The sequence below is a fragment of the Pelobates fuscus genome, chromosome 3 (genome assembly GCF_036172605.1).
Source record: "Pelobates fuscus isolate aPelFus1 chromosome 3, aPelFus1.pri, whole genome shotgun sequence".
In the NCBI taxonomy this organism is placed as follows: Eukaryota; Metazoa; Chordata; class Amphibia; order Anura; family Pelobatidae; genus Pelobates; species Pelobates fuscus.
This window is the reverse complement of record NC_086319.1, coordinates 77,634,846-77,659,148: the sequence shown is the minus strand read 5'-3', so window position 1 is coordinate 77,659,148 and position 24,303 is coordinate 77,634,846. Positions and strand designations below refer to the sequence as shown.

At 40.0% G+C, this 24,303-nt stretch overlaps 2 protein-coding genes and 1 long non-coding RNA gene across 4 annotated transcripts in view; all 3 read left to right on the top strand.

Moving 5' to 3' along the window:
* Positions 1-24,303, top strand: part of RMND5B (required for meiotic nuclear division 5 homolog B) — a 111,463-nt gene that overhangs the window by 77,374 nt on the left and 9,786 nt on the right. The window lies entirely within an intron of this gene.
* Positions 140-23,596, top strand: KIF20A (kinesin family member 20A). 2 transcript variants are annotated; one of them, XM_063447253.1, is made up of 20 exons: positions 140-248; positions 2,229-2,407; positions 3,459-3,548; positions 3,638-3,757; positions 3,841-3,979; positions 4,103-4,284; positions 4,721-4,856; positions 4,980-5,180; positions 6,226-6,337; positions 6,858-6,926; positions 9,193-9,336; positions 9,633-9,798; positions 12,318-12,479; positions 12,561-12,700; positions 12,800-12,902; positions 13,321-13,519; positions 13,846-13,937; positions 19,187-19,246; positions 20,549-20,686; positions 23,130-23,596. In XM_063447253.1, exons 2-20 carry the CDS (start codon positions 2,255-2,257, stop codon positions 23,439-23,441), a joined length of 2,718 nt encoding a protein of 905 aa, XP_063303323.1. In that variant the 5' UTR covers positions 140-248; positions 2,229-2,254; the 3' UTR covers positions 23,442-23,596. The 2 variants fall into 2 exon arrangements, with proteins under 2 accessions (XP_063303323.1, XP_063303324.1); XM_063447254.1 differs by lacking the exon at positions 19,187-19,246 and having other exon boundaries at positions 141-248.
* On the top strand, positions 1,204-1,857 carry LOC134600808 (uncharacterized). Its single transcript, XR_010090363.1, has 2 exons — positions 1,204-1,352; positions 1,608-1,857. It is a non-coding gene; the product is annotated as an uncharacterized LOC134600808 (long non-coding RNA).

The window sequence follows — 24,303 nt, the reverse complement described above, 5'->3', positions numbered from 1 at the left end:
CAGAGCGCTAAACACCTTCCTGGCCGCCAGTCCAAACGGAGCTCTTTTACTTACAACAAAACTTCCTATTCCTATTGGATAATAACGCCCTGCTTCGTTTTGATTGGTTAAAACCTGTAGAATCGTATGTGATTGGCTGAGAGTTCTAGCGCCTGGTTTGAATCCTGCCGTTACGCACAGTCTGGTGATAGTGACCCAGCCGGACTAAGGCAGGGAGGTGAGTGCAGACACCGGGGACCATTCAACCGGTAAGGAGATATTCCTCTCCCTGGTTCTTATAATCCCTTTATAACTCACATGGTGGGTCTGTGAATTTATTATGGCAAAGAGAGCCCAGCATGTTAAGCATTGTCTGCTATAACCAGCTCTGATAAATAAAACATGTGCAACTGGCTCATGCTTCAATTAGATAATAATTATGTATTTTTTTTTATTTAATTTAATTTGTTTTTTAAACCTTCATTTTTTTTTATTTATTGCATACCTGCGTATACAAATGCTTCCTAAACATGTGATGCTATATTACCCCTCTTTAATCCTACAGTGTTATTATTAATAATAATAACATACGTTAGCTATCATCATCTGTGGTACAAAATGCTGACACAATACAACTTTGACTTGTTTTTTTAACTAACTTTGATTCACTAGAAGGGACTTTATATTGTTTTGGTCATAATGGTGAAATGCACTGGCACATTTCTTTATCTTATTATTTTTGCAAGATTTCTGTTTCTCTTCTGTTTTTTAAGAGATGGTAAGAAGCCTGTGTTTACTTCCTGGATGGTATCAGAAATCTCATGCTGATCTCTGAGTTTGCAAGAGTTCCAAAACATTTAAAGAGACAAATGCTGTTGTTCTAGCTATTACTATTTACTCTGTACAGAACTAAAGTAGGCACAGTGGTAAACAGACTACCGGTATTATTAAAGAGAACCGTAGGAAACCTGAAATTCCAACACAGACACAGTATATACAACATAGTTAAGACCGATCTTAGACAAAATGTGGACCAGTTTCTTATATACTCTTCAGATTATGGCAAAAAAGTTGGAGTTGTAATAAGCTAGATAATGTATTATATCTCAATCAGCAGCTGATGGAAATTTAATTGTAAAGTGCACAAAGATACAATTTGCCATTTTGTGGTATCTTACATGGCACCTGGAGCAGAAATGTATTTTTTTCAAATGTAAGTTGGTGACAGACGCTTTAAATATTTTTCAATTCATATCACAATCCAGTTCAGTTTTGGCATTGTCTGGGCACACATTGCAAATACCCCCTACTATGTTCTATGATGGGAAAAGCCATAACTTGTAACATTGATTGGTATGGATTGAGTTAAAGACGTGACACTGTGCACTTTGAATGAGGCACCATAACAGCATTGTGCTAGTGATGTTTGGTTCCTCGATGGTGGTACTTTAAATGAGGAGTGCTTTATGAGTGAGCATGTGCTTATTTTAATTACATTGCAACAATTATTTCTATTTTAAATTGTCACTTTTATCAATAATTGGAGAAACACAATTATCTATTGCTTGGGGGCTATAGAGCCTATGATCCTGTACATAAACACCCTGTCTTGTCTGACTAGCTCATAGAATGGGGAATGGGAGCGCTTACAAAGACCGCAGACAAAAATGGATCTGATTTTAGACATACCCCCAGTAAATGGTGCATAAATAAATGTAAGCATGTTTTTTATTCGAGCTGTATAGACTAGAGATTTCTTATTTTTGTGTTTTTAGCCAATGGGGTGTTTTATTGTTATCTTGATGGGAGGAGAATATCCTGTGTTCCTTTAATAGTAATAAGTGGCATATACGTCCGCTTTCTTCCTGCTTTCGATGTGTTTAAAAAAAAAAAAAAAAAATGCTATGGAATTTTTATGTAAGACACTCACTGGATCATTGCAAGAAAATTGTTGAGTTTGTACATTCTTTGAACTTGAGTGGTAAATATTTAATCTGCATTGCGTACAGTACATGATGCAACTTGTTATTAAAAAAAATTGTATTGTCTATATAGTGCAAAGAGTCTTTGGGCACCATAACCGCTAGAAAGAATAGTATTTTTTTTTTTTTACATTTTTTTTTTTTTTATGGGGGTGGGAGGAGGCCAGTGCCACTTTAGAATGGCATTCTAAGTACCATAAAAGAATGCCCAGGTTTACTTGATGTTCTACTGTAATGTGCATTAATATATTATTTTACATCTTCTAGGGAAAGGGAAATTATTAATATCCAACATGGCACAAAATGTAATTTCCCCATATGTATTTTCCGATGATGAGGATATGCCAGTCTTTGAATCCACTGCAGCTGATTGTGGGGTAGGAATACGAAAGGACCTTCTTTCTGATTTTTCTGTCATCTCACCGGGTATAGGACACCGTTCACAGGTGTGTAAGCGCATTCACAGCTTTGCATGCTACTGTCTGTGCTGTCTCCACACAATTTTCATTTGTAGCCACACTAGAGCAACTCTGTGTCTGGTACAGAGATATGATTGCAATGCTATTCAAACAATTTTCTCTTATTTGTTGTGGGTGAAATAAATGTACATTTTAATTGTGTTCTTTGTATGTATGGTCCTTTTTTTATTTAAACTTTTTTTTGCTTATAAAAACCATCACCAAAAATTCCTTTGTTTTGCAAGATTGGTTTTTATTTCCTTGTTTCCTGTAGACACCAAACCTCTGGTGCTTTCACAATAGGACCTGGTGACAGTGTGCACGTCCAGTAGGATATGGCCAAAATATTGAAAGGAAAGTACTAGTTTTCTGAAGGGCATTCCAGCATGGAAAATATCTGAGCAGGGATAGGCAACCTTCAGCACTCCTTATGTTGTTCACTATATCTCCCCAGATCCTTTGCCAGCATTCTGAGAGATGTAGTCCATAACATAGGGTGTGCTGACGTTTGCCTACCTCTGCTGTAGAGTATCACAGAAAGTACTCTGCTTACATATTATCTGAGTATGTAATTACTTTCAAAAAGTAAACGAATACTGAAAAGTATTATAAACCGTTTCAATTTAACTTGTAATCATTCGGGTGCAGTATTACAATTGTACAAGCTTGGATCTAGGAGGTCTGACTATGGATAAACGTGCAGTAAACTTGGTATGTAATTCACTAAAGATTCTAAATGTGATGGAGGACTTAAGGATTCTAATTTCCTTCTTAAACTATTCTGTGAGGTGATCACAGTTGCCTTTAAACTGTGCCATCCATCAAGATCCACATGTGATGTCTACCTCAAATGGGTTGCAACTGATCAGAAGGATTGGGCTGCTAGCACAACTGATCTTAATTTTTGGGTTGAAGGTCATGGAGGGGACGGGATATATGGTGAATGCTACCTTTTTCTGTGCCAAATAAATTTAGAATTTTGGTACTTTTTAGTATTTGTATCTATTTAATATAAATTTGAATCTTTTTTTATTTGCAGCTACTGCCAGAGGAAGGGAGCGAGAAGGTCCTGGTTTATGTTAGGATTAGGCCTTTTGTAGATGGTGAGCTAGAGAAGAAAGAGGACCAGGTAAGGTTTTTCTTTCTTGCAATCTTTTTTGAGGGCAGATGGCTTTCATAACACTTGTATTTACTTAGTTCTAATCATTTTTCATACAGGGTTGTGTTTTGGTAGAAAATCAGGAGACTCTTGTGTTACGAGCTCCCAAGGAATCCTTCACTATGAAGAACACAGAACGTGGTATGGGACAAAGTATTCATAAATTCACTTTCTCTCAGGTAACTATGTAAATATTATATTCCTGTACACACATTTATGCTTTATAAAGGAAGCTAACCCTACCGTTCTCTCGTATTTAAAGATTTTTGGTCCAGAAGTGGATCAGAAGCAGTTTTTTGATGGAACTATGAGGCGTGTCATGAAAGATGTACTCAATGGGCAAAACTGGCTCGTCTACACATACGGTGTCACAAACTCTGGCAAAACCTACACCATTCAAGGTTTGTAGTTTGAAATCTTGCCCTCCCCCCATTCACTTCACAAATTACGAATGTGTGAGATTCCTGTTATTATTCTGTGTATGTAAGGATATGTAACTATAGCTTGCTAAACCTCTTTTCCAGGTAGTGCCAGGGATGGGGGCATTCTTCCTCGTTCTGTAGCACTCCTCTTCAACAGTGCCCACGATCGTCTGTACAAAAGCTCAGATCTTAAACCACTTTCCAATGAAGTTATCTGGCTGGATAGCAAGCAAGTGCGTCAAGAAGAGCTAAAAAAGTTGTCTTTGCTCGCCAACATTCGTGAGGTTGGTACAAAGAGTGCTGAAATGTCCCTTGATTTTATGTGCGCGCGGTTAACTGGTATTTTAAAGGATACCTGTACTTACATTTTAATTTCTTTAGCTCAGAAAAGTGTGTGTGTATGTTTGTTTAAATGTAATAGTGTGTGTGTGTGTGTGTGTGTGTGTGTGTGTATGTATATATATATATATATATATATATATATATATATATATATGTATATGTGTGTATATTTATTTATTTTGTGCACTATGTAGCAATTTCATGTTGTACTTTTTTTGTACCATTTGCTGGCAAATCAGAAGTCTAGTTGCCTCATTTATTATTTTTATTTTTTTCCTAAATCTAAAAACCAATAGATCTGCTTCTTGAACTTGTATCGAAAAGCAAAACTTCTTAACTATATTTAGGCATATCTTAAAAATGTATTTATTTTTTCAGGAAGAGCTTTTCATTCCCTTGAAAAACAGCAGCAACAATTCTCCAATTCCTGCAGGAACAAGTATCAGCTTTGACAGTGGTATTGGGGGTCTTTCTTCCACAAGTCATGTCAATCATACAAGCAGTCAGCTGGAAGGTACCATTTGAGTTTTTACTCTATTCTGATCAAAAAAGAGTGCCTATATATTCGTGTTATATTAAAAGGGCATTCCACGCTGTTAGTTACAAATAATTGAGTGTGCCTTTTTCTTTCCGTCAGAGTCCTGCTTACGTCTAGGTTATCAAGATGCAGTTTCCATGGAGGAACCAATTGATGTCCAGCTGTCCATATGGGTATCCTATTTTGAAATTTACAATGAGTTTGTGTACGATTTACTGGAACCATTACCTTCTGGGCCAAATCGCAAACGTACAACACTGAGGTTATGTGAGGACCGGAATGGAAACCCTTTTGTAAAAGGTAATATTTTTAAATCATTGTTTTCTATTCTTAGTCCAACAACTCAGACTGCACATATATGTTTAAATTCATCCCCTCTTCTATATGGCTCATAACCTTTTCATATTTTCCTTCTGTCCCCCTCCCCCATGCACACATTTGTCTTTCATTGGATCTTGAGTGAACATTTCCATTATATAAAACCTACAGTCATACAAAAAAAAAATGAGGAGCACTTTAAAAAAAAAAATTATACTTATTAGTTGATATTAATGTTGTTCTGTTTTGTGCATGAAAAATCGGCGGGAGGAAACACACAGTGTGATACCTCTCAAGTGACATTTGGAAATGGGCTGACTCTTCCATTAACTAGTCATGTGACTGCACTAACACACCAATACAGCCGTTTTTGCTTCCAACCCTTTTTAGCGATTTTAATATTTGTGCAAAAAATCAATTCTAATTTATTTTTTATATATCCACGGCATATGGTACCCTTTGTTGCTGCCGTGACGTTTGTTTTAGAGTGGCCCGGTTTTTAAAGAGGGACGTTTTGGCCACACACACGCAGTCAGAGTACTGTCCTAGGTTTACGAAGAGGTACGTGTGTGTGTGTGTGTGTGTGTGTATATATATACACACATCACGAAATCCTTGCACTCCAAGGCTCTAGGGTATAATTACCGGGTGATTGCAGTCTAGGGGAAGCTATATAGATAAAGTAGAGGGATGACCAGCACTCACGGTTTTTCCAAAAGTTAAAGGTTGTAGACTGTAATGTAATTTCATATTTAAAAAAGGTGTCTGAAACGTCAGTCCTTTTTTAATATGAAATTACATTAACGTCTACAACTTTTCACTTTTGGGAAAACCGTGAGTGCTGGAGATATATCTATAAATCTATCTATCTCATAGTTTTGGTCCCCTGGTATTTAGATATTTTATTGATCTACACAATTATTGCTGTATTTTTATTTTTCATGGATATCAACTGATAAGTATAAGATTTTTTTGGGGGGGGAGAGTTTAATAATTTGCCTAATTAACAAACAAATGTATTCAACAGATCTCAACTGGATTAATGTCCACAGTGCGGAGGAAGCCTGGAAAATCATACGGGTTGGAAGGAAAAATCAGAGTATTGCCAGCACTCACCTGAACCAGAATTCTAGCAGAAGGTAAGACCAAACTTGTAAGGCACTGGGTTTATAATCCGTGAGGAACATTGTATATAAGTAATAATATTTAATTTTTTTTTTCATGATTGTGCACTTTAAATGTACATGAGCCATTGCAGGCATACATGGGTTAAATAGGCTTTGTCAGTAGAATCTCTATGGAAAACATGTACTGCACTGGCATTTTTTTTATTCAAAACATCCAAAGGAGTAGAGGTTATGTACACTGATTTTTTTTTTTGGGGGGGGGGGGGGGGGGGACAGTGCTTCAGTCATCTTTCACCTGCCTCATCGCGACATTTGCCATCAGCCAATACTTGTGATAGCTGATGGGGACAAGATGCATTATAATGCCAGTCTTGTCTAATTGCATATCCTTGAAGCTGTTTGTTTGGAGCATACAAATAATTACACTTTTTTTTTCAAGGCCTTGATTGTGTGGGGTGAGGAGATGGGAGGGATTGGGGTAATTTAATGTAATGAGTAAGCAATCTTACACTATGTCATATCTTTCTTTCAGCCATAGCATATTCTCCATTCGGATTCTTCACTTGCAGGGTAAAAATGATATGAACCCCAAGATTAGTGAGTAAGTGTAACTGCATATAAGCTACTGTATTCTTATTTTTTGAACGCTTAAAAAAATTTTTTAAGTAAATTCCCGCAAACATTTTTTCTATAACTGGTCTTTCAGGATATTGCTGCTGGAATGTATTGCTTTTTATTTATTTATTTATTTATTTGTAAATTTGTATTTTATTGGTTTTGTGCACATGGTATACATTTCTCATTATATGTGGTATAGTAAGAACAAGTAACAATGCATTATGGTTACAAGCACAGTCATATGCGATATTACAGTCATGAGCCTTACACACCTCAGTTATAGTAACGGTGTCATATGGATGCATATAATGGGCAACATCAGGCTTATTCATGTGCTGAGATTGTCGCTTAGTGGGGCTGCTTGGCTTTGGCATTCTCGCAGCCCTGATCTATGTGTGTACGGGCGGTTATGTGGGTACGGCGCTGGTTGCAGTGCCGCTTGCCCTGTGGTCGTGAATTACTGACAGCAGTGTAATCTCTAAGACAATGAGACTAGAGAAAACATTTAAAACAGTTAAACAATTGAAACATCAGTGGGTGAAAGCCGTCTAGTGGTGACGGCTCGAGGGGGTCAAAAGAGTGGGCAATATCCAGCCTCTGTGGCTCACGGACAGTGAGTTCCCTTAGGTGTTGCGTTCCGCACTGCTCTTGCCATGCTTGGAGACAGTCGTACCAAGGCTTTTGAGGAGAGTCTCTGGATCATCATTGGGGGTCAGAGTGATTGCGTCGGTGCCCTGATGTACCACCAGTGAACCCGCTGTGTCCCATCTGTAGCGGACAGAGTGTTCTCTTAATTTCTTAGCGACCGGTGCTAGTTGCCTCCTTGCAGCAAGTACCGAGAAGGGGAGGTCACTGTATAAGGCCACCTCGCAGCCCTCTAGTTTCACTGTCCCCAGCGTTCTAGAGCTGGCCATAATGGCGGCTCTCGCTGTAATGTCTCTGGTTGTGGCTATGGTGTCTCTGGGGGCTCCTGTTGGTGCCGCTGGTGATTTGCGCACTCGGAAGGCAGTCACGATTATTGGGGTGTCTGTGTTACACCTTGGGCCCATTGAAGAAACAAGCCTCCGGGTGAAGGGTAGCAGGTCTTCTTCGCTCACCGTTTCAGGAATCCCCCTCATACCTCATATATTGCGGTGTCTAGACTCCAGAGAGACCACCGTGATGTGTAGGCGTTGGTCCTGGTCGGTGAGCTTGTCCAGCCGTTCTGTGTTATCTTGGAGGCGGTTGTCCCTGCGTTTCTCTCTGGTCTCCACCTCTTGTACCCTCTGCTGTAGGATCCCAATTTCAGCCTGGGTCTCCTTTAGGTCAGCCTTCCAGACTTGTCTGAGGTCTGTTAGCAGCCTTTTGATGTCCCCCTTTGTGGACGGGGAATCATCATCATCCGAGTCGGACATGTGAGGGGTGTCCTCGGGTTGGAGTGAGGTCTGCGAGTCTCCCTCGTCCTGGGACTCCTCGGAGGTCTCCTGCGCCATGTGCGGTTCCGGCGCCATCTTAGCAGGCCGTGCTTGAGTAGGCCTCTGGAAGGCGATCCGAATGTCGGGTGCCGCGGGTCGCTCCACATGGATTATCTTTTTATGTTTGCGCCCCATATTGTCGGGTGGCGGGTAAGTTGGGAGATTCTTTCGCTGAATTTTCTGTGTTTAGCCTCTTTATCCGTGGGGCCGAGACGGAGCTCCACAGATATGCGACCGTTCAGCTCGGTTGTCGGCCACGCCCCCTTTTTATTTATTTTAAAGTCAAATGTTATGGTTGTGACTTGTAGCCTGCTCTTAAGTGGGAGTGGCTGAAAGTTGTTTTTTTTTTGTCTGTCTCGAATTGTTTATATATTGCCTTCAACCGAGACTGTACTGTCACGTATCTCTGTACACCATTGAACAAAACCTAAGAAATGACCTATAGCTTGTGTTGGTTTGTGTTTCATGAGCTGCTCATTTAAAAACAAAAACAAAAAAAACAACAAATTACATCAAGATTTAGTTCAAACAAGGCTGACTGTCATGTGCAAAGGAGAGAGCTTATAACGATTATTGATGGAGGCACCCAGTTGCAGAATAAAGATGTGATTTCACAGGTCACAAACACATTTTTTTTGTTAAACAGAGGGATAAATAAACATATTGAAAATCCTGGTGAGCGCCTATTCACTTTTAAGGAAAAGATGCAACCTTCATAGTAACACTTGAAATGTTAACCTCTTCAAATTTTGAAACCATTGCTAATTTTTATGAATGTTGTGATGTTCTTTGTAGACTCTCTTTCTGTGACTTAGCTGGTTCGGAACGCTGCAAGGATCAACGAAGCGGAGATCGCCTTAAAGAGGCAACCAATATAAATACATCACTTCATACACTGGGTCGATGCATCGCCGCACTGAGACAGAACCAGCAACAAAAGTAGGTGTCTGTCTTTCAATGCCCTGAGAGTCTAACACTGGGCAATATTTGAACTCCAATTTTAAATGGTGGTTCTCTTAACCCAGTTGAGATGAGGGGTTTGTTATAATTATTTTATATTAAATATAAAGACACTTATGCTATATATTTGCAGCACACCCTCATACTTTAAGAGTTTTAAAAAGAGATCCTATACAAGTAAGATTCAATAACCAGCCTGTACTGTAGGTATGTGTTGTGAAGCCGTGGCTTAAAAAAAAAAAAAAAAAACAACAACTTTGTTGAAATTGTTTCAGGCTGCGTCAGAACATGGTTCCGTTCAGGGACAGCAAGCTGACACGTGTTTTCCAAGCATATTTTACTGGTCGAGGAAGGTCTTGCATGATTGTCAACATTAACCAGTGTGCTTCCACGTATGATGAGACCCTACATGCCATGAAGTTCTCTGCTATTGCAAGCCAGGTATGAGAGTCTTGACCTGTGTAGGGTTTTTGTTTTTTCATTTCTTTCCTGCTTAACCCCTTAAGGACACATGACGTGTGAAATGCCATGATTCCCTTTTATTCCAGAAGTTTGGTCCTTAAGGGGTTAAGGACCTTTGGTGACAAACTTCCAGTTGACAGTTGGTGTTGCTACACTTATATTGGTTAATATATAGAAAATGGTGAACAGCGCTAGCGGTATACACAGATATATATATTTTACATACGTAATTGGAGATACTTCTCGGTGGTATAGCTTAATAGAAAAAACAGAATACAATAATAGTGCAGTATATTTTGGTGGTATAGTGGATGATGGAGGAATATATAATTCTCACTCACACTTTGAGGAGCTTTATAAGCTCAATGTCAAGGGCCTGGACGGAATAATCCCCGTCTGTGGATTTCTTGGTGTGTAGTCTTCTAGGTGAACTTATAGGCATGAATTTTCGTGGTATATAGAACGAAAAAATACAAAAAAACCAATGGTATAGATAGTAGGTATATGTACAACGCAAATAAGAGAACCTACTTACATAGACTAGAGCAATGGACCTGCTCTAATTTAAACAGCTACTATCTATACCATTGTTTTTTTTTGTATTTTTTCGTTCTATATACCACGAAAATTCATACCTATAAGTTCACCTAGAAGACTACACACCAAGAAATCCACAGACGGGGATTATTCCGTCCAGGCCCTTGACATTGAGCTTATAAAGCTCCTCAAAGTGTGAGTGAGAATTATATATTCCTCCATCATCCACTATACCACCAAAATATACTGCACTATTATTGTATTCTGTTTTTTCTTTTAAGCTATACCACCGAGAAGTATCTCCAATTACGTATGTAAAATAAATATATATATATATATATATATATATATATATATATATATATATATATATCTGTGTATACCGCTAGCGCTGTTCACCTTTTTCTATATATTTGTCTTGTTTTGCACAAGGTTGAGGGAACACCTTGTTGGTGAACTGCAGCTTCATTTACAGATAGAGAGCACTTATTTTTGTAACTTATATTGGTTACTCTTTAGTTAAATGCAGTTTTTCCCATAATGGTGGTGTTGAATCACAGGGCTTTATATTGCCTTCTATTATAGCCACGAGTGGTTCACTGCAATGGACATTTAAACCTTCTTAGGTTTTCCAACTTTCATCCCTATCATCCTCCGCCATCATCCTCTCCAGTCCCACAGTCTCCCCCTATGTATTTGTATATAGAACCTTCATTCGATTGTGGCTCTTCTCGATGGGTTTATGTCGTCTTTTTAAAAAAAAATAAAAAATTTTATTCAATAAAATGTATAGTGTTTAACATTTATATTAGCTTTATATTTCAAGGAACCTTTTGTGCCCACTGGATTTTTATCCTATGGACACTTGTGTACTTTCTGTACTTGACTTGTGATATTGTTCCTTACGTTCTTATACAACATTGGAAACCTTATTCCCCTTAATGGCAATGCTCTATAGCAGTGGTTCTTAAACTTTTTAGGTTCAAGGCGCCCCCTTAATATTTCAGTATTTTTCCAAGGCACCCCAAGTTAAAATGTCTAGGTTGTATATCTGAACAGCGCTGCTGCATTTACTGGCTCTATAGTGTAATGTACAGTGTTTGTGTTCGAAGGGGTGCTTGTATACATTTATTGTGTTTTAATACAGGGTTGTGTTTGTATGTAATGTTTGCATTTGATTGCAGGGGTATGTCTGAATAATGTTCACTTTTAAATGTGGATGTACATTTGTGTGAAGGGATGTGTGTGTGTGTGTGTGTGTGTGTATATATATATATATATGTATGTGTGTGTGTGTGTGTGTGTGTGTGTATATAATTTGAAAGCAGGGGTGTGTCTGTATGTTGTGCTGGTGTTTGACTGCTTGGATGTATGCACATACATACTTACACAGATATTCATACACATTAACACACGTGCATATAAATACACTGACACATACACACATTTCTTCACTCCCTCCACAGATTCAGGGAAGACCATATAGACTAACTGTTGGTTTTCAAACTCTGTCTGAACCAGGGTGTATATTGCTGAAAAATACTGTTCTATTTTAAAGGGTTTTTTTTCTTCTCATTTTTATACTTGATTTTCAGACAGTGTAAAACATTGACATTTCTGAGCAACAACATTTACATTTGTTCGAAAATATGCTTCTCATGTCTGTCACACTGAGAGTCAAGAGACCGGGAAATGCTTCTCATCAGATTGCTGGAGCGTGGTTAGTGCGCATGCACCCTATGCCCAGTGCTTGTCTGAATATAGAGCCAACATTCCTGAACTCTCAGGCGACAGAGTGCCTGATGCGTGGAGACTGTCCCAGCATTGGATTACACATAAGTCAGAGAAAGGGAACCATGTAATTTTACAAATAAACATTTCTTTTTAAAGTCTGAGGGTTCTTTTAGCATTTTGGTCACTTGGCACTAATCTTTAAATACCTTCTTACACTTTCTCTACAGCTTGTTCAAGCTCCAGTAGTGAGAATGAATATTCCAACCATTCATTCGCTTATGAAGGAGAACAGCATGCTGGCCAACCGTAGCTGCACAGATGAAGAAGATGCAGACTTATCTGATGGAGAAAGTGATGATGATGCAGACATTACAATGTTTAATCGAGAGGTCAGCACTAATCCTCCTTCGAAGAGCGGATTTACTATTTGGTGGTGGCTGTTCTAATCCCTGGTCTTGTTTTTCTTGCAGGATCTGTTGAGAGTCATTGAAAGCCTGAAAGAGCTTTTAACAAAAGAGCGTCAGGAGAAATTTACAATGGAATTGAATATCCGTAGAGAGGTTTGTGATGAGATGATGGAAATGATGCAGCAACAGAAAACCCAGTACAGGTAATGGCGTTTTCGATATTGGGTCAGACTTGTGTTTTTGTTTATTATACAGTTCCTGACTCCTTACACTCTTTATTATATATTTTTATTTAATTGTAGTGACCTACTGGAAGACGAGAAAGGTCTTTTGGAGGAAATGTATGATGACCGTTTGGAGAACCTTAAAGAATCGCTCAGTAATTATTACAAACGGGAGTTAGAGGTATGTGAATACAATAGTATTGCAAAAAATGTAATTTCCATTTTGTGTCACTTTCCCAAAAAAACTAAGAAAAATAAGACCTATCTATCTCGTTACTTGGAGATAGTCTGATTCTTTGTCAAAACATTTATTTTTATTTTTTCTCGTCTCCTATATGCAGGTGCAAAGGCAAATCACTGGCTAGGAAGATCCTTCCTAGTGCAACCATTTGCTGTAAAAAGTATTTTTAATACGCTTGCAGATCATGTTGCTTGTAGTGCAACTGATAGATATGTCAAGGATTTTTTTTTAAATTTATTTATATATTTCCCCCCCACCCCCCCTTGTGACAAATGTGCGTATACCCAGAGATGTTTACTTGTGTGTATATAATAGGGTTTGAATTGAGATCCATTTTCATATTTTCCTTTTTAAATAGGAACGAGATGAGCGGATTGAGGAGCTCGAAGCAGCACTGCAGGAAGCAAAATCTGTGCCGAACACTTCGATGTCTGTTGAAAAAGACACTGCTCCTTTGAGAAGATCTAAGAGACTTGCAACTACCGACAACTCTGAATTAGAAAGGCTGAAACAAGAACTTCTGTCTATGAAAGCAGAAATGCAGGCGAAGAATGACGGTGTGGTTGGCTTCTACTCACTCCTAATGCCATTATTTTTAACACAATATAAAGGCCAATATATATTTTATTTGTTAGGAACATTAAACAGAAACAGTGAGCACTGAATAACCACCCAGAGATTAGCTTGTTTATAAAGATGATCTTTATTATCTCTTATGCAACAGAGCTAGTTTTAATAATTGGACCCATGTAATTACTTTCTAGATCTGCTACCCTATCCAATGTCTAACCACTCAATCTGCCTTGCTATTGAACGTCTGGCTTTTAATGTGTACGTTTATTATACAATATATAATTAAAAAAAAAAAAATTGTGAATTGCAGAAATTGAGAGGTATAAGAAAATGCAAGAGCCTCCTGTCTCTGCCAAGTCCTTTACTATTGATGTGGACAGGAAAATTCTGGAGGGACAGAGGGTAAGTCACTTCATGTAAAATGTTTAATGTAGCAATGTATCTGAGGCTTTAATAACAAAGTGGATCTGCCATTCACAAATGTTGGATATCCGTTTCAGTACTGAAACGCTGCGCATACAGAACTGACCACGAAACGCCAATTCTTTTAACCCCTTAAGGACACATGACATGTGTGACATGTCATGATTCCCTTTTATTCCAGAAGTTTGGTCCCTAAGGGGTTAAAATAACACTTAAATGAGGCGGAGCCAAGAGCTTGAAGCGGATGGTCGCATGGCCGCAGTCCTCCGGGCCAGGCAGCTAATAAATCGCGAAATAAGGGCTCTCACACCCGGCTTATAACCACCAGGAGAGCGCCTAAGACCCCCACGAACCAGATGGGTCGGAAAAACAAAAAAGCTAAACCCGATAGCCCTCGCCAAAACAGGGATATCGGGGAACTGTGGCGGCAAGCGCACGAGGCGGCGGAGGCCAAGATGGCATACTTACATGGCGGCTGCTCCGATTTCACAGAGGGCTCCTCAGACGACGACGGGAGTACCTCGGTGGTGGCTAAGCCTGCCCCAGTGCCCACACAGGCGCCAATTCACAAGAAAACCCCCACTCCAGTAACCATGGAGGCGATCGGAGACCTAATGGCGACCCACCACGAGAAACTTGCGGCCGAGGTGGCCCTCATCAGAGGTGACATCCAGGGCCTAACAACGAGGCTGAAAGCAGTGGAAGCCTCCTCCACAGATCACACCACCCAGCTAGCGGACCTCCAAGCGGCAGTCCGGGCGCTACAACAAAAATCCTGGCAGCATGAGCAACATATCTCAGCACAGGAAGACAAGAACCGAAGAAAGAATTTAAAGCTCCGGGGTGTCTCCGACTCAATGCCAGACGTAGAACTCCCACACTTTGTTAGACGGCTCCTCGCAGAGTTACTGACCCCTAAAGCGGCAAAAGCGATCACCCTGGAGGGCCTCTTCCGCACACCAAAGCCTCTGAAGGCCCCGCCGACTGCCCCGAGGGACCTAATAGTCCAATTTCAGTCCGCCAACGACAAGAGAGCGGTGCAGGACGCCACTAGAAATCAAACCACCTACCACTTCGAGGGGATGACCCTCTCCTTCTTCGCAGACCTCTCTGGCGGGACATTAGCGTGGAGAAGATCTATGAACACATTCACGGCCCTACTTCGGCTTCATCACATCAGATATCGCTGGGGACCCAGCCGCACCATACACGTTGACAAAGGAGAAGCCAAACACATTATCAGGGACATGCAAGAAGCGGTGGCGATATTGGGCCTGCTCAACTTACCCACAGACTCGCTCACAACCACGCCGTGCCCAACAGGCCGCACAATCACACTAGGAAGAGATGCCATGAATGCCCCGGAGTTTATCCCCCGGGAGAGGCCTTCAGACCCGTACGCCAAGGCTACCACTTGAAGCTGGACTCCAACCCAGGTGCACACTACTAAAATCACGCCAGGCCGTAAAGTGGCAACATGAACGGTTTGAATACTACTGGCAATATAGCCACACAAATGACAATTTTTATCACTATAATTTTTCTTTTTCCGTTAATTTTATTCTTTTCCTTCAAGCTATGTTAATCCGTTTGTCTTTTTGCTTTTTGTTTTTCAAAGTAACCTCACGACAGTAGACGGTTAATTTGCTCTCACTGTAAACCCTAGCATTTGCCTGACAAATGGAAGACTTACCTAGCTTAAGCACCACCTAAGTAGTAGAATGGGTCTCAGGCCGCGGTTGTTTATTTCCGATTTTACGATGCATAATCCGTAGCCTTAAAGGCATATTAGCCCACCCCCTGTGAGGACTATGCCCCAACCCTGCATACCCCATGTGTCCCCAGTGTATGTAACTTGTTACCGGGACGTCCATAACGAGCTTGGCAGTAAATATATACTCGGGACACCGGGGTATACCTCACGGCGGTACCAAACCTGGGCAACAACAGGCAATGTAGGTACAGCGACACATAACATTGCACAGCGACACTTATAAGGCTGAAGGCCAAGCCACTCACAACAAAACTACTACGAACTCCAGACATTGACATAGCTCATAAATATTAGCCACACACCTAGCAGACACATACAAGGGGCAATACCGCCGAGTCGAACGAATACTTAAGCCAATATGTACAACGTACAACCCTCACATTACATGAGAAGTTACACCGAACACCATACGGAACCACACTACACATAAGAGGGCTGGGCCACAAGCACTCAACTTATTTCACTAAGAAGGTCGGATAGGTTACCCCTATAAGTTTTCTCATTTACCACAGTGCTGTATGCACTATCACGCCACACTGGCATCATGTCGTGAAAACGCGTTCAGCAGCGTGGTCATGTTTGCCGGTTGCCCTCTCTGGCATAATAATAGGCAGCAGCACTGTCCCCCAACTGTTAAACGCTCATCTCTAGTTCCTTCAAATGTTACCAGGCCTATAGGCATATACAGGCCAACTTCCAGGATGTACAATCATATATCCCAACAACGTTTAGCATAAATGTTTTATAATGTATTACAAAAAATGTGCTGAATCAGCGGAACGAAGCAAGTGTTAGATTATGAAGGTTAATATTGTATGTATTTTGCTTCATTGTGTTGAATGCAGGTTCTTGCACTCGTTATTGTGACGGTGCAAGACGACTTGTCCACTCTTGCACAATAAAAATAAAGAATTTAAAAAAAAAAAATAACACTTAAATAGCCAATCTTACTAGATCTACAAGTTGTAGATTTTTTCCGTGTCTGTTATTTGTGCCTACATTTTTTGGTTTTAATTTGCCAAAATTCAGGAGACAAATAAGTTCAGATTTCATAACAAGAGATCAAAACTTTCACAGTAAGTTACATCTGATTAAAAATGAGAGAACATTTTCATGGAGGCTGTGAGTGTCACAGCAAGGGGAGGCATGGCATGGGCTGCTTAAACAGATACAAAAGTGGTTTAACCCCTAAATGGCTAAGAATTTAGTAGCGCGACTGTAGTGGCGCAATCTATACACCAAAACTGCTTCATTAAGTTAACGTTGTTTTGGTGACTATAGTGTCCATTTGAGGCCAGAACAGCCAATTTGGCTAAACATTCTCTGTCTGATTTGTTTCTACTTTGGCCTAAAACTTGAAATTCACTTTGAATTCTCACTGAAGTGAATAACCTTGCAGGACTTTCGAAGTTGCATTTACTGCTGTCGTGATTTCTCCAGAGTTTAGTTCCTCGACCTAGTGTTCCTTATCAATAGTAGTTTGTGTTTTAGAACAATATAGACTTTACAAATGCACTTCCAGAATGGAATGTCCCTTTCATTTAACAGCAGGCAACATGGATCACATTCCATGCGGCCATCAGGTCTTCCGAACTGTGTTCCGAACACTAGTGTGCCTCTGCCCCCACAGTCATGAAATGGTTAAAGCTTTTTTCATTTGCCTGATTCCAGCGCTGAGATCCCTCAGTTCTGGTTCGGTCTACTCCTCCCACGTCGCGGTGATGGGGAACCTAATGCGTATACTCAGTGAGTGCTGTGCACAGGTTAGACCTTTGCCATAGGAAAGCATTGAAACCATGCTTTTCTATGGGGATTTTGAAAACGCTGGATGTCCTTCACTCATGTGAACCAAGGAAGCGCTTCTAGTGGCGCTCTGGTAGACAGTCGCTTGAGGCTTTCTTAATCCTGCAATGTAAACATTGGTCGTTTTAAAGAGACTGCAATGTTTTCCATTGCAGGCTTAAAGGACCACTCTAGTGCCAGGAAAGCATACTCGTTTTCCTGGCACTAGAGTGCCCTGAGGGTGCCCCCACCCTCAGGGACCCCCTCCCGCCCGGCTCTGGAAAGGGGAAAAGGGTTAAAACTTACCTTTTTCCAGCGCTGGGCGGGGAGCTCTCCTCCTCCTCTCCGCCTCCGTTCCTCCCCGTCGGCTGAATGCGCACGCGCGGCAAGAGCTGCGCGCGCATTCAGCCGGTCACATAGGAAAGCATTCATAATGCTTTCCTATGGACGCTTGCGTGCTCTCACTGTGATTTTCACAGTGAGAATCACGCAAGCACCTCTAGCGGCTGTCAGTGAGACAGCCACTAGAGGAAATAGGGGAAGGCCTAACTAATTGATAAACATAGCAGTTTCTCTGAAACTGCTATGTTTATAAAAAAATTAGTTAACCCTAGCTGGACCTGGCACCCAGACCACTTCATTAAGCTGAAGTGGTCTGGGTGCCTTGAGTGGTCCTTTAACCCCTTAAGGACCAAACTTCTGGAATAAAAGGGAATCATGACATGTCACACATGTCATGTGTCCTTAAGGGGTTAAGGAGACGGGCACTGCACCCAGACCTTCAATGAGATTAAGTGCCTATAGTGTCCCTTTTTAAAGACCAGAGTGATGACGGCAAACGTCCTTATGGGCGTAAGTCTCTTCTATAAACTTTCCTGCTACTCCCTTTCACCACTTTTACCCCAGGAGAGTGCTGCAATTGAGTTCTACCTGATGGAACAGTAAATGGTTGTAATTTAAAAAAAATGCTGCAAAATGTAGGCTAAAATGGCCATCTTGTGACTATAGCTAAGTTGGAAAACTTTTGTCCCCAAAAAACAGTTTTTGCCTATAGTTTGCCTTTTTTGGTTTTCACTTCATTAGAAATCACGGTACCATTCCCAATAGAATGTAGGACCAAGCCCCTGAGGTAATTTAAACATGAGATGAATACTGCTAGCAGAGCAAACTGGCAAGCCATGTGTAATTAAAATATTCGAGCGTCTTTGACCTTGGCTTATTTTTTTATTTTATATTTGTTTTCCCCTTAGAGTCCTGCTCCCCTTTCTGCAACATCACTGCTTGTGTTGATAGATGTGTGTTTTGTGTAATTGTCTGTTTACCAAGTTCGGTGCTGTCCTCTTTCTTTGTGAAACCTGTGAGCGCTCTATGCAAATTTCAGAATAGTTCATGTTTTGTTCACACCAGAATCCTAACTCCATAGCACTGCGTGCTATTCATCATCCATGTAGATGAGGGGACAGTGAATTAAGATAGAAGAGGTCAATGATCTATTGTGGCCAGGAAGAAATGAGATTGTCTTGTTTTTTGTTTAATTATGCGTATGGTGTTAGACTGTGGATTGTTTAAAGACCTAGGCTAGTCTGAACATTGAATTGCATGTAGGTCTGTGGAGGGGGGCACACCTTCTATTTTTGAGTCTGTAAATATTTCCTGTGTTTTACTTTTCCAGCATTATGTTCTGGGCTCATCTGTCAGGTGCACAGAATATCGGCACACAAGAGCTCTTTGGGTAATCTCCTTATTGCCGGATTCCTCCCTCCATTGCCTCAAGATTCTGGGGAGCGGATATGTACCGTTGCTTTAGCGAGTGGCTTTGCTTTTGCGTTCAGTTTCTCGATAATGGCAGAAAATGTTGATCTAGATCTACTGATCCATGTGCATATACAGTATCTGGACATTGTTTGCCTATGTACTTGCAATGCTTTCTGGGATTAAATCCAGAAAATCTAAACTGTGTGATGGTAAATGCATAGTAATATAGGCTGGAGACTCCATTCCATCAAGGTTCATCTTTCTTACATTTAGAGTGTTGTGTTCACCCAAACACTTTGTGCATGATTAGGCAGCATTGACGCTTAATTAACCCTTCACATCTAACCAATGTGTATACCAGCTTTACACCGGATGGAGACCGATACATCACTCCTTTTTGCAATGGCAATAGAGTAGATCTCTACTACATCATTGACATAAGAAATGTATGTGAGCGCATTTTGTAACTATAACAATTTAAAAACGGGGCAAGATTACCAATGTGGTATAGCAGACCACAATCAGCATTGATGGATTTTCTTGCAAATTTTAAGAAAAGTCATCGTCAAATGTTTAGACAAATCTTTTGACAGATTGTTGGGAAAGAGTTAAGTGCAGGAAAGATTTCAGAGTAGAAGAAATTCACGGAGACAATGTGTTTGTTTAAATAGTTGGGAACAGATAATATGACAAATGACACGTTTTAAAAAGCGCTTGCAGGTGGTTGGTAGTTTTACAGTTAATTAGGAGAACCTAACTTGAATCATAAGGTACATCTAGTTTAGGGTAATGAGATTTAAAATACTGGGGAATGTGACCAATTTTATTTTCAGCCAGGAAAGGCTTTGGCAGTAGTGATGGGATACATCTCTGCTGTTCAGGGACATTGTGGTGCACAGCGTTAGATGGTTTGTGTTTATTGCACAAGACAGACTTGCTTATAATTGTTTTTGTATAGACGCATGCTGTTTCCAAAGCAGAGCTATGCCGCTGTTTTTTTTTTTTAAATTTGTTTATCACAAAATATATAGTCCTGTTTTTCTCAAAGGTTTTCATTTAAACATACATGCTCCCCAGAACCTAAGGTACCACATCCCGCTTTTGTTTGCAAAAAAATGAAATGCTTTTTTAATTATTTTTAATATTTTATTTTTTTAATGGGTGAAAATCTGATGTCTGGGTAGCTCTAGGCAGTTCTGATTTGGTGTGCAGGTGGACAGCATGACTTAAAAAGATTACGGATAATATTCACTGATTGTCACTTGTCATCTTTCCACAGAACGTGAGATTGCTTCGGGGAGAATTACAGAAATTTGGCGACTCCTTGCAGCAAGTGGACCGAGCCTGCTGCCACACTACTGGATCAGAGAAACTCCGGAATGCACTTGGTAACTGCGATGAGATTTTATCAAAGCAGGTAGGTTGAAGCGTCCTTTCTACATCTCTAGATAAATCATGAGTATATCTGTAATTACAGAAGTGTTTGTGTAAAGCAAACATTATCTTGTAGGCAAACAAACCTTAAATTGGTATATTTTAACCCTGTGCTGCCCAAACCAGTCTTCCCAGACAGACCATGCATTTGATTTAGAGATTACATGTTCTCATTCATTGTGCAAATGCCTACTTAGATGGCTTTAATGTTCTTAGTCATCTTGACATGTCCTTCTGTGTCTCATTCAAACTGAGCTTGTTTACGTGTAGATAATGGGTAAATTGTTCAGATAACTTTTAAAAGTACCGTATATACTCAAGTATAAGTAGAGTTTTTCAGCACATTTTTTTTTTTGTGTGCTGAAAACCCCCAACTCGACTTATACTCTAGTTAATGTCTGTATTATGGCAACTTACATTGCCATAATACAGACCAGGACCGCCGGGCTCATCACAAGCCTGGCGGTCCTGTTAGGGGCTGCAGAGAGCTCTTACTTACCTTTCCTGAAGCTCCTGTAAGCTCCCTTCTCTCACCTCTGGTCCGGTCAGCTCCACTGTAAGTCTTGCAAGAGCCGCGAGAGACTGCGAGACTTACAGGGGAGCTGACCGGACCGGAGGTGAGAGAAGGGAGCTGACAGGAGCTGCAGGAAAGGTAAGTAAGAGCTCTCTGCCAGCCCCCTCCTACACAGCCCATCCACTGGACCACCAGGGAATGAAAGCCCCCCTCCCTGGCCAGCTAACAAGCAGGGAGCGGGGACGAAAATAAAATTAAACAATAAAATTTTTTTAATTATTAAAATTAAAAAAAAAATTAATACTAAAATATTTTTTTAAATATTAAAATAAAAAAATTAAAAATAATAAAAATGCCCTCCCCCCCACCCAGTTCACGCACACACTGCACACACTACACATACACTCTGCATTATATACGCACTCATACACACACACTCTGCATTCACACAAACACACACATTCTTCATTATATACACAGTGTGCGTATATAATGCAGAGTGTGTTTGTATGAGTGTGTGTATAATGCAGATTGTTTGTATGAGTGTGTGTGTAATTATAAAAATCACAGAATTTCCAAGTTTGACCCTCGACTTATCCACGAGGCATAGCATATTTCACAATTGTTGATCACAAAACTGCACTCGACTTATACGCGAGTATATACGGTATTAAGATTAAAGGAACACTATAGTCACCTAAATTGCTTTAGCTAAATAAAGCTGTTTTAGTGTATAGATCATTCCCCTGCAATTTCACTGCTCCATTCTCTGTCATTTAGGAGTTAAATCACTTTGTTTCTGTTTATGCAGCCCGAGCCACACCTCCCCTGGCTATGATTGACAGCCTGCATGAAAAAGAAACTGGTTTCACTTTCAAACAGATGTAATTTACCTTAAATAACTGTATCTCAATCTCTAAATTGAACTTGAATCACATACAGGATGCTCTTGCAGGGTCTAGCAAGCTATTAACATAGCAGGGGATAAGAAAATCTTAATTAAACAGAACTTGCAATAAAGAAAGCCTAAATAGGGCTCTCTTTACAGGAAGTGTTTATGGAAGGCTGTGCAAGTCACATGCAGGGAGGTGTGACTAGGGTTCATAAACAAAGGATTTAACTCCTAAATGGCAGAGGATTGAGCAGTGAGGCAGCAGGGGCATTTTCTATACACCAAAACTCCTTCATTAAGCTAAAGTTGTTCGGGTGACTATAGTGTCCCTTTAAGGTTAATGGAGTATATCCTGCGATTGTACATAAAAAAAATTTTTTCCCTCCTTGTTCAAATCGATGTAGGAGGGATCTTCTTCTTGCATCTCTTGTTTACCATGTCGTTTAAAGGGACACTGCAGTCACCAGAACTACAGCTTATTGATGTTCTGGTGTCTACAGCAAAAAGCCTGGCAGTAGACACTGTCTTATCAGAGAAAAGGCCATGTTTATATTGCTGCCTAGGGACACCTCGTGGCAGTCACTCAGACTGCCACTAGAGGTGCTTCTGGGTCAGTGCTGCACAATGTGCATCACTGGCAATCAGCATCTGCATGGAGGCACTGGATGTTCCTCATAGAGATGCATCTCTGAGGAGATGCTATTTGGCGCAGCGTAACAGAAGCGTTTTACGAATTGGCTGAGATCATAACATTTGAGTGCGGATCGGCAAAAGGGAAGTAACAAATTTAAGGAGGACTGGTGATTTAAACGGTGCATTTAAAGCTTTACTCTCAGGAAAACATGTTTGTTTTCATGACTATACAGTGTTCCTTTAAGGTCAATACTATGCTTGTCATTTAATTGCATTACATGTACACTTGGTTCTGATTGATACTTTTCATATATTATATTTTGCACACTTAGAAATGCTCTTTCCATACTGATCCATCATGACTGGCTTCTATTTGCTTTTCATTAGGAGAAGACTCTAGCAGAACTTCAAAACAACATGGTTCTGGTGAAAATGGACCTGAAGAAGAAGGCAACCTGCATTGCTGAGCAATATCACACAGTGCAGAGACTACAGGGAACTCCGTCCGGTTTTAAACGCATCTGCAATAATGAGAATATTCAGCCAACACAATCCACCGAAAAGAGACCTTTCCTCCGTAACTTGTTGAGCAGAACCCCAGGACAGAAAGGACTAACTGAAAATGGCCCGTATAGCAGGGTCCTTCGTGCTCGTAGATCTCCTGTACTGAAGACTATTGCCTTTGGTACAAAGTTTTGAGAAATCCCACTTTTTCCTCATTTTGTTCTTATCACTGCATACTAATGGCAACCATGTTTTATTTTAGTCTTTATATTCTTATTTAGTCTGCTCTAACAAAGATCTTATGTAGACAGCTGCATATCTATTTTCCCTTTTTGTACAAAATTAAACTATATATATATAAAGGGTGTGTTTTATATAAAGGTCTCGTGCATGGCGAAACAATTGCATGAACACAAGCAGTTCAGAAGCTCAGCGGTGGTTGGCTGTTCTTGCTGATTTAAAGAAAACAAGGGGAAAAAAAACCCAAAACATTTGCATATTGTTTAAATGTTTTTCGAAGTATAGTACACTAGAGAAAAATTAATAGTGCCTATCTTCAGTGTTCTATAAACATCTGCATGCTGGTTTTCTTCGTTAGAGTCTGGTATGAAAGAAAGAAAAAAAAAAAAAAAAATATATATATATATATATATATATATATATATATATATATATATATATATATATATATATATATATATATATATATATATATATATATATATATATATATATATATATATATATATATATATATATATATATATATATATATATATATATATACATACATATACATACAGATACTCTTGGGTTGCGATGCCAAAGACAGCTGAATAGGGATTATATTGTCCAGTTCCTGGGAAAAGTCCTGTGAGAGAGACTGCATAGAACCTTGCATTGAATCCCATAGAGACTGTTGCCCATTGTATAAAATCATTATGCCATGCAAGATGCCAGATATTAAGCGGGTTTAAATACCCTAAACCCAAGGCTTGGTGGCTGCCTGCTATTTTGTAAATACGTAATATTCTTTTGTTTTTATAAATCTATATAT

Coding starts and splice junctions, on each gene's coding strand:
- KIF20A (XM_063447253.1), top strand. CDS start 2,255: ATGGCACAAAATGTAATTTCCCCATATGTATTTTCCGATGATGAGGAT. Junction 2,408..3,458: donor GTATAGGACACCGTTCACAG/GTGTGTAAGCGC, acceptor TTTTATTTGCAG/CTACTGCCAGAGGAAGGGAG. Junction 3,549..3,637: donor TAGAGAAGAAAGAGGACCAG/GTAAGGTTTTTC, acceptor TTTTTCATACAG/GGTTGTGTTTTGGTAGAAAA.